At 51.9% G+C, this 10,560-nt stretch overlaps 1 protein-coding gene across 1 annotated transcript; it reads left to right on the forward strand.

Annotated features, from left to right (window-relative positions):
* The first annotated feature begins 3,186 nt into the window (after positions 1 to 3,186).
* On the forward strand, positions 3,187 to 8,106 carry NKX1-2 (NK1 homeobox 2). The gene is made up of 2 exons (XM_045068791.1): positions 3,187 to 3,503; positions 5,123 to 8,106. Exons 1-2 carry the CDS (start codon positions 3,290 to 3,292, stop codon positions 5,857 to 5,859), a joined length of 951 nt encoding a protein of 316 aa, XP_044924726.1. The 5' UTR covers positions 3,187 to 3,289; the 3' UTR covers positions 5,860 to 8,106.
* Positions 8,107 to 10,560: the final 2,454 nt, after the last annotated feature.

Raw genomic sequence — 10,560 nt, forward strand, 5'->3', positions numbered from 1 at the left:
TCTTTCCGTATTCACACTGTTCATGTCTCCGGCAGCAGCTCTTCAAGGCTGTGCTGGAATTATAGGCCACTTTGTTTGTGGAATAGCTTGGGAAGCTTGGCACCATCGATTTGCATCAGTGCCTCCGGAATAGCCTTTGCCTTCTCCTTAAAGATACTATCTAAACTGTGAAATTCATTAAATAGCCCCAGAAATGGATCAGGTTATTTAACACAACATCCCTAATGGCGCAATATCTCAGCTGTCTGCACCGATAGCGAACATTGTCTTGGTTAGTGTTATCAGCCCAGGACACCCGCTATGAATATTGATCCCGAGCTTGTTACAGCCATCGCTTGCCATCAAGACAGGTCAGGGTTGGAACCCACCTAGCATCAAAGCAATTTAAAGACAGCACTCGGGCAGAATTTTAATGCCCACGTTGAAAAAACAAATCAACTCCAGGCACAGAGGGAAGGTGGCTTGCTGGATATGGATGTATTTATTATATAGGAACACCTCGGGTGTAAATACACGTAGGAGGATGTTAGTGAGTGAACATGGGCCAGACTGTACCTATGGGAGGTCTCCTAGCTCCTGGTTATTTACAAAGCAGGTGGCCAGAAAGAGGACTCCCTAAGCCCCCTCCCACCCTACCTCCCCTCACCAAAGAGAGTAATTTTTGCCTAGTTGTTGGGTGGGGGACTTCTAAGTGGGGTGAGTCAGAGGAAGCATTTTCCATCCCTTCAGTGTTGATGGGAGACACTCTGATGTTTCTTCTGCGTTATCTATTTCCAGAAGCCACACACAGTAACCTGGGCTGTGCCGAGCATGCATATCAGAAATGGGGGGGGGGGGATAATGGGCAAGAACAATTAAAAAGAACTAAAGGAAGTTCTTAAAGGTTGAGTCTTAAAAAGCGTGGCCTTTCTGTACTCTGGGTTTTGTCCCCGATTTGTTGCTTCTCCCTTTGCTGCTCCTTTTCTATGTCTAACACCCGTAGACCTCAAAGGAAAGGTGATTCCTATCTTTTAAACAAAAATTGTTCGAGGCAATTTATGCAGTGAAATGAAAATGACCCAGATTGGGGCTGCTCTTGGCAGCCCTCCTTGTCCCTCTGGCTTGGGTACAGGGTGCCTCTGGAAGGCTAGCCCAACTTCCCAGGAAAATGGCTGCAAGGTTGCTAACAGAACAGACAAGACCCATTGGTGGGAGGTCACAAATATCCCTTCTGGAGCAGCCTTAGGGAGATCTATTTCTACCCGGAAGACCTAAATGTGGAAGAAAGATGAATGTGTGTGGGGACAAAAAGTAAAAGGGACCAGGGCTCAGTATGGGGAGGGAAGGAAAAAGAAAAGGAAACTTAAATTAAAAAAAAAAAAAAAAAAAAGGCGATCTGGGTAAGAAAAAGTCCTCAAAACAGAAAGCAAATTATCCTAGGCATCTGTTCTGGAAGGTTCTGTGATTTGCAATCCAAGTTCCTGGGTGCCTCTGTGTATGTAGTTCCAGAGCCACCTCTTTCTTTGGTTTGCACCCGGCGTGTATTCCCTCTGGGGAGGTGGGCCAGGGGGCTCCAGCCGGGCCCCTCCCTTCCTGCTGTCCTGTAAAAGCACAATCCATCATAGCTTTAGACCAGAGCGGGTTTGCATTTCGGCGGGGCTTTAAAGTCCGCAGGGAATCCAGGGGCCGCCTCCAGGAGGGACCACAGGTTTGAATGAGAAAAGCTACAAGGAACGGGCGCTGGGGGTCTTCCCTTCAATAACAGATGGGATTAACAGCGCTCCACCCACCCCGCACTTTAATGAGCGACTTTCTCCTCCTCTTCCTACTGCTACCTTCTTGGACAATATTAATTGCCAAGTCATTGTTTGGAAGCCCCATGGGGCAGGGAAGAAAGAAACAGCAGAGTTAGAAGTGGTTCTGGGCAGAGGGGTTTTTGAAGAAGCCTCAGAATTTGCTCACTGCTCACAGACTGCTCCCCAAGCGACAAAAGGAACAGGGAATGTTAAGATGGGTCTGGCTGGTGGAAGCTTCCCCCAAGGACTGATGTTCATCATTCCAGGGGACCTGGAGGGGCAGATGGGAGCCCGATCCATTATCTCTGTTCCCTGACCTTAAATTCAAACCAGACAAGCATCTTTTAACCTTTTTTTTCTTCTTGGGGCTAGAAGTAGATTGGGGGGTGGTGGTGGTGGTAAAAAGTCCAACTTGGGTCCTAGAGACCCCGTCTGTTGCACATGATTGAATCCTTGGCTGTGAGGAACGACCGAAGGGCACAGGGCTGTGCTTGGGGGTCCTCGAGCGGAGCAGCCACCCTCACCGGGCTCATCTCACTTGGCTCTGAACCCGCAACCCGCCAAGGCTCCCAAAGCGGCGGGACACCCTAGCGGGGGCTCGAACCTCTCCCCCAAACCCCTGCTATTCTCGGGCAGAAGGGAAAGCCTCGGACTCAGGGGCAGAATTTCCCTCGTCCATTTCTGACATGGCAGGATATCCTGGAAGGGGTCCGGGACAAGAAGACCTCTCGGTTCCAATCCGGCCGCTGTCGCCAGTCAACAGTAACCTTGGGCAATGCTCTTCTCATCTTGGAATCTCAATTTCCTTGTCTTTAAATGGGGATAATAGTCTTGCCAGGCCACTCCTTCCACACAGGGATGCTCCGAGAACCAAGTGAGATCGCGCAAGCCAAGGGGCTTTGTCAACTGTAAATCGTGAGGACACTAGAGCTTTTAAGTCTGAGGTGACGAGGTCTGAGACCATCCCTGTGATTCCCTGGCGGGGCAGGACATGTGCACAGCGTTGCCTTCAAGTAATCATTGTTGGCCTCAGTGATATCCCCAATTCAAAGTCACGAGGGAAAAGTCACAAACGCAAGCCCAAGTCAGTGTGTATATGGGAGGGAGGGGATCCCCAGGATGGAAAGGTCGGCGACCCCTCGCTCGCGCACATCGGGAGTCCCTGTGGGAGAGGCGCGCTGAGCCCGCGGCGATGTATGGGCGGGCGGGTGCGCGCACCGGGCTCACGCAGGCGCCCGGATGCCGAGGCGAGCTGCCCCAGCGCGGTGCGGGCAGTCTGCGGGCCGCTGCGAGCGAGCTCTGCACGTGGCGGGGGTCTGGCCGGCGCAAGTGCCAATCCCCGCGCAGCGCCCCCGCGGCTCTCTCCCAGCCCCGCCTCCGCGTGCTCCTCCCCAGATCCACTTGGCGGCTCCGACCCTCCTACTGGCTGGAGAGCTGCGGCCCAGCCACAGCCAAAGGCAAGCTAGAGCGCTGCCATCCCGGACCCCGCGCCGCGGGGCCCGCGGGCGGCGGGCATGCTGGCATGGCAGGACGGCGGGGCCAAGGCGGCCCCCTCCCACCACAAGATCTCCTTCTCTGTCCTGGACATCCTGGATCCGCAGAAATTCACCCGCGCTCCGCTCCCGGCCGTGCGCCCTGCTTCCCCGGAAGCCAAGAAAAGTTTGGCAGAGGCCGAAGCGGGGAAAGACGCCGGCCTAGGGGACTCAGCTCGGCAGCGGGAGACCCCTGGTAAGGATGCGAAGCGACCCTGGGTCCCGGAAAGCCCCAGCCCAGATGATGCGATAGGGAGGTTGGGAGGTGGATGGACAACCAGGGACCGAGTGAGTGGCCGTTAGGAGAGCCTTCACCAAAGGGAGAAGACTCACAGGACGAGGTGTAAAGTGTTGTCTTTTCTCTGTGTTGGGACTAAACTGAGGCAGAAAAGAGGCCCCCAGCATCCTCCGTCAAGGATTTGCCTCCCAAAGCCCGTCCCTGCTCACCGGCCAAGCCATTAAGCATCACAGCTCTGTTTTGCTCGCCCTGGAAGCTAAACGGCTATCCAGGCTCATTCATTTCTCGGGCATATAATGCACCCACCACGTGCCAGGGCCTAGACCAGAGATAAGAGTCATGGAAAACTTCGGAACCCGCGAGGTAGACAACATGATGAATATTGCCCCTATTTTATGGATGAGGAACGTGAGGCTAACTCGTGTGTCCGTGTCTGGAAGGAAGTGCGAGGTCAGGTTTAGGCACCTAGGGCCCACTTCCAACCATCTAGACACCTGCCGAGATTCCGCTAGCCCACGCGCTCTGCTCTCTCTCCCCAGACCCAATCACTGACTGGGGCGGGAGCAGGGGTGAGGCTGGGTGATGGGAGGCCTTTGGTCCTTTCTCCTCAAAAGGTTTTCACTTACTCCTGTCTGGCGGCCACCGAGGCAGCGTCTGGGAGAGTTTGTGTCTGGAAGGACGAACAAAAGACAGCAGGATCCTTGCGGGGTCGAGCGTGGGCACGAGGTTCCCCAGAGGGCCGCAGAGTCAGGGGCGCAAATCCGAGAGAAGCGGGATGCGGCACGGCCCCTCGCTTCTCCTTCCCAAATTTGGCAGTGATTGTCTGGGGGCTCGGGGCGCCTCTGGCGGCTGTGCTTGGGCCAGGTAGTCCGCCTGGTAATTGTTCGGATCGCCCCTCGGCGGGGCCGCCCTCCCCTCCCCCCACAGCGATGATCGATATTCTATTACGGGCGCCTGCATATCTCCTGCCCGCAGCTTGCAGGTACCGACTTCAAACCCCCTTTCCCTGTCTGATCCTAATATTGTTCGATTAAAACTTACCTTTAATAGATGACATCTATCGATCCAGTCCCGCACAAATCTGAAACTCTATTAACACGGCAGGAGAGAGAAGATGGGAAAGAGGGAATTTCACTTTAAAGGGGGGGGGGCTTAATAACTTCTTTTTTAATTGCTAGGAGTTCCAGACCAAAATAGGCTTCTAGGGACTGGGGATACAGAGCCTTAAACGCGCTTGACATCTCGATGTCTCAATGTACGGTGATCCTACCCGCCCAATACTGTCCAATATGGTCATTGTATTTTCTTAATGGGGGTTGTCATTCATTCATTCAAAATTCATTTCTTGGACGTCAACTAGATAGCAAATGAGTAAAGGGCAAGAGGACACCGCACCCCTAATCCCCAAATCCTGGGAAGAGCTTGAGAGATGTGTGATCGCGGGAGGATGGGGGGGTGGGGGCGAGATGCCAGAGAGGGGCAGAGCTAGGGACTCTGGGGCAGAGGAGGAGGGGGTCTGGCGACCCGGAGGGGCTGGGTCGTTCCGGGCTTCTGGTCACCCTCCCCTTCTCCACTAGACGCTGCGGATCGCGGCGCGGGCACTGCGTCCCCCTTGGAGGGCTCGGAGGCCGAGGAGGCGGAGGAGGAGGAGGACGAAGCCGAGGACGCGGGCCAGCGGCGGACGCAGGAGCGGGCAGCGCGCTTGCAGGCGGACCCGGCGCGCTCTCCCGAGTCCCGGGCGGCGGCGTTGGCGGCGGGGGAGCCGGGCACCCGTGGGCTCGCGGGATCCCCGGGATCGCCCGGCTCCCCGAGGCCCCGGCGCCGGCGCTCCGAGCCCCGCTGTGCCAAACCGAGGCGCGCGCGCACCGCCTTCACCTATGAGCAGCTGGTGGCTTTGGAGAACAAGTTCCGGGCCACGCGCTACCTGTCGGTGTGCGAGCGCCTGAACCTCGCGCTGTCGCTCAGCCTCACTGAGACGCAGGTCAAAATCTGGTTCCAGAATCGCAGGACCAAGTGGAAGAAGCAGAACCCCGGCGCCGACGGTGCGGCACAGGCGGGGAGCGGCGCGCCCCAACCCGGGGCTCCCGGGACGGCAGCTGGAGCGGGCGGCGGCGGCGGCGGCGGCGCGGGGGGTAGCCCGGGACCCCCCGGCCCGGGCGCGCTGCCCTTCCAGACTTTCCCCTCCTACGCGGCGGCCAACGTCCTCTTTCCGGCCGCCTCCTCCTTCCCTCCAACGGCCGCAGCCGCTGGGGGCCCCTTTGCGTCCTTCCTCGCGCCCTCCTACCTGACCCCTTTCTACGCTCCGCATCTATGAACCCGGAGCTTCTCGGGGCCCCCTTGGTCGGGATTCACGGGTGATTGGCGTGGTGGTGCGGTTCCCCCTGCCACCGAAGGCGCCGACGCGCAGGGACCGCCCCCTCGTGGTGAGCGGCTGTCTGCGCGCCCCTGGCTTTCCAGCTGTCGGAAGGCGCCACCAGAGGGCAGGGAGAGGTTGCCTGCCCGCTCCAGCCGCGCCCCTCCCCGCCGCGAAGACCCCCTGAACCCCCGCCGTCTACAGGGGGGCCAAGGTTCTGCGGTCTGTAAAAGTGTCCGGAGACGAACGCTGTGCGCAGCCTTCCCGATTCTGGAACTGGCTCTTCACTTTCGGTCAGGCTCAGTTCTGTTCCGGGGCTCCCCCGGAGAGTCTGGGTTAGTCCCGAGCAGGGCCAAGAGCAGGGCTAACTCGGCTGCGGGGATGGGGATGCTGGGAGCCAGGCTTCCTGCCTGCGGGTCGCTCACACTTAGGATGGAGTCTTGGAACCTTTCAGGTCGCTCAGAGGGTAAGCGGCTTCCCCCTTTCGGAGCACATCGTTTCTCTTTTCATACTTGATTATTGGCCCAAACCCAGCGATTCCTCCCGAATACTGAACAAGCGGGGTCCTCGAGCACACACGGCCGCTGGAAATGGACTATTTTTAAATGCACAAAACTGCACATTTTTAGATCTTCATTTAAGATTGGGACTTGAGCACAATTCGTGTTCCAAACAGACTCCCCACAGGCTGTTCCTGAGAGAATAGGTATCCTACTTTTCGGAGAAGACCAGAAGTTTCTGCCAGGAAATGCAACGGCTTTGTGGCTAGACTCACCTGCTGACGCAGGCGCGGTTTGGTTGTCCGGCAGATTTTGGGACCAACTTTAACCAACAGGCAATGGCCTCACATGCTTAGAAATGATAATGAAGGGACCAGTGGTTCAACTAAAATCTTGACGTTTATGCCTGAGGCCTCCTGTTCTGATTTGCAGTATTCGATACTCTCATTGGTCTGTCCTGGCATTTCCCTAGGTTCCCAAAGAAAGAACAGAGTTGGGAGAGGACAGCTCCCCTAGGACACATGACAGTCATAAGTCGGACTGTTTTTTAAGGGCACAAACTCAACATTTTTAGAGCTTCATCTAGAGCCATTCTTGTTCCAGAGAGACTCCAGGATGGCACAACATGCAAAACGTTGTCAAGGGTGTGAGGGAAGTAGTTGCTGGGCTAGAGGAGGGCTCTGGAAGCAAAAACATTCTCGATTTAACCGTGGGAACTTAGTGTATGGCCCCTAGTTCCAGCTACTACTTTGATTATGTCCCTGGAAAAATTAATTATTCTGTAAATTTTTCATGCCAGATTTGTTTGGGATACTGCCTTTAGTTTTCTATGTGCTATGTTTGGGATTTGTATCTCAGAAACCTAGAGGTTCCCAACCAGGTCCTGTCTATTTCATTCTTACTTTTGTTACTTGAGGTCAGCTGATATCTACACAGATAACCATACTGCTTGCTATTTTTTGAAAGCCTGTACCAATAACAGTTAAATTTAATGCCCAAAGTTTGCTGCTGATAAAGCAAACCCAGTTTGGTGTCATGAACACATATACTGTAATTTTGAGATCTCTAGTTCTGTTATTATCAGGAATGATAGAAAATATCTCCCCTTCTGCCAGATTAAATGAAAACTTCATATTCACGGGATGCTCACAAGATTTGAGATTGGGTATCCTTTAACTGCATATGATGTGCTCATTACTCGTTTCCTTCTATGTTAAAGGAGAATGTCCCCGAACAGCGCATTTTAACTTTCTAAAAGACGGTTGATGCCAGATGAGATTAAAAATGCAGTTTCTGTAGTTGAGAATGTTTTATTCACTTTACCTGCTGAGAAACACTCCCTTAATAACTGTTCGTTGGTTTTCGAAAAGCAACATCCCATATGTCATGAACAGGCAGTTCAAGTGCTCAGAGTCAAGATCTGTAACAAGAAGCTGAATTTCTGCAAGGTGTGGGGAACGTTTCATCTCTCAGGTACCAGCATCACAGAAGACTCCAGCGGAAGGCTTATCTGTCTGTGGGCTAGCATGGAATGCTGTCATTCCTGACCTTTCTAGTTTCTACACGTAGTAGCAGAGTAATGCTCCGAGGGTGTGACTTTGAACTTCTGCGGCTTTGAAAGACCCAGTGGCTTTTGGGCTAAACCCTTAGACTCAATCGATTGATGTGTTTGTCTAATAAATCCTTTTTGTAATGATTTCTCATTTAACTATTTCTTGTTCTCTGTTAGCAGTTTTTAACTAATTTTATAATTGTCCGAGTTTGTATAGACCCGTCTCCCTCTCCCCATCAGCTAATCTCCACAAATAAAGGGTATTTCTACCCTGACAGGACTTTCTCATGCCATGCTAGACAGTTTTCCAAACCCACGCTGGATATACACATAGTGGCTGTGCTAGCAGGCTGTATATACAAACACACGGGGCCATTTTCATAGCAAAAGTGAAGTACCTTACAGAATTTTGTTAGTGGCTACAAATTAGATCAACACCTAAGTACCAGATTTTTAGGACATTAACTTCCCAGACTTACGTTATAAATTCTTAATACCCTGTAAAGAACCTAGTAAATAACTTTTTAGGTTTAGGCTGTCCATTGGTCGTAGATTTCCGATGTTGAAAATGACCATTGCAGGGACGCCTGGGTAGCTCGGTCAGTTAAAGCGTCTGCCCTTGGCCCAGGTCATGATCCCAGGATCATGGGATTGATGCCCTCATTAGACTCCCTGTTCAGTGGGGAGTCTGCTTCTCCCTCTGCCCCTCCTCCTCACTCCTACTCCAGTTCTTTCTCTCTCTCTCTCAAAAATAAATAAAATCTAAATAAAAGGGTGCCTGGGTGGCTCAGTGGGTTAAGCCTCTGCCTTCGGCTCAGGTCATGATCTCAGGGTCCTGGGATCAAGTCCCGCATCTGGCTCTCTGCTCAGCAGGGAGCCTGCTTCCTCCTCTCTCTCTGCCTGCCTTTCTGCCTACTTGCAATCTCTCTCTGTCAAATAAATAAAGTCTTTTTTTAAAAATCTAAAAAAAAAAAAAAAAAGACCATTGTAGATCCCACTTGGAACCATGTAGCCAAGGAGCCACATGTGTTTAAGGGAGTGAGTGGAGAGCCTACCATACATTGAGAAATCTGCTTCCATTTTATGGGCACAAATCAATATAGTGTATTGGTCTTTTTAGAAATAACCGATAAGACTTACTTAGCTGGTTTTAAACATTATGAGTAGGCTGAAAGACATTCTTCAATAAACACTAATAAGTATACTTTTAAAAACGTAATTCCGCCTTAAAATAAGTTGAATGGAAGCATCTAAGAGTTAACGAAGTGGGATAGGAAGTGCCCCCAGCTGTGATCTGGAGGCAAATTCCAGAGGAGCCCAGCTGTGGAGACAAAGGGAGAGAAGGCTTTGGAAGAAGGGCTGCTCTTCCGGGTCAGCCACGCTTGCCACACCTAACCCTCCCTGGTTCTCTTGGCCTTGGCCTGAGGGTTTTCTTTCTTTTTTTTTTTTTTAAGAATTTTTTTTTTTTTTTTAATTTGACAGACAGAGATCACAAGTAGGCAGAGAGGCAGGCAGAAAGAGAGGAGGAAGCAGGCTCCCTGCTGAGCAAAGAGCCCAATGTGGAGCTCAAATCCAGGACCCCAGAATCATGACCCAAGCCAAAGACAGAGGCTTTAACCCACTGAGCCAGCCAGGCGCCCCTGGCCTGAGGGTTTTCAAGGACTACAGGTTCCAAGTCACTTGCACCCCTCTGTCCACACGTGAATTTGCAAGTTCCCTATGTCTTTGGGCCTCACTTCCCTCACCACAGAGCCTAGCTCAGATGACTATAGAGCATCTCTGCAGAAAACAGAGATTGGAGCTTGGGGCCTGGCACAATGAAGGTATTGTTATTGCACCTGAAGCTAGAAATGACCACTTCTTTTGGTAACTATATCTTCCTGCTCTCATTGGTAATATATCCAGCAGGGGGGCTCCTGGGTGCCCACAGACCTAGCTTTAGTAGACAGAGCCAAGTAGTTTTCCAGTGTGGTTGTAACAGTTTACATTCTCACTTGCACTGAAGGAGTGTTCTACATAGGAATGACCACCATTGTCATTCGATGATTCTGGGAGGTATGTGGTCAGTCTGCTCTGGTTTGAGATTTCATTTCCTGATGGGTAATGATGTTGACTATCTCTCCATATGCCTTTTGGCCATTGGAGATCTGTTTTGGTGAAGTGCCTAGTCAAATCTGCCCATTGGTGAAATAAACTTAGTCTTAGAGGGGAGGTAACTTTTGCAAGGTTGTCCTGGTTATGTAAGAAACAGGCTCAGTGAGGTTATGTGACTTACCCAAGCTCACACAGAGGGTAAGAGAACAACAGAGCCTAAAAGCTGGGCCTCATAACTCTAGGATGATTAAAAAAAGTTTTTTAACTGGGAATATGCACAGAGTCTCAAATGTCACCCCATAAATTACTTTATTAATTACAAATGGAAATAGGTTTCCCTGCAATGGTAAAATCTGGAGGATATCACCTTGACCAAGTAATCACATTCACATCACCAACATGAGACAAAGTGATATCAGATCCCTCCTAGTGTAATCAGGATGATTTAAATTGTACATCAGGCCACCAATCATAGGAAATAATTGGAGGGTGGGGGGAGACTCCTGCATGGCTCAG

The sequence above is a fragment of the Mustela putorius genome, unplaced genomic scaffold (genome assembly GCF_011764305.1).
Source record: "Mustela putorius furo isolate JIRA1106 unplaced genomic scaffold, ASM1176430v1.1 tig00003909_pilon_pilon_pilon, whole genome shotgun sequence".
In the NCBI taxonomy this organism is placed as follows: Eukaryota; Metazoa; Chordata; class Mammalia; order Carnivora; family Mustelidae; genus Mustela; species Mustela putorius.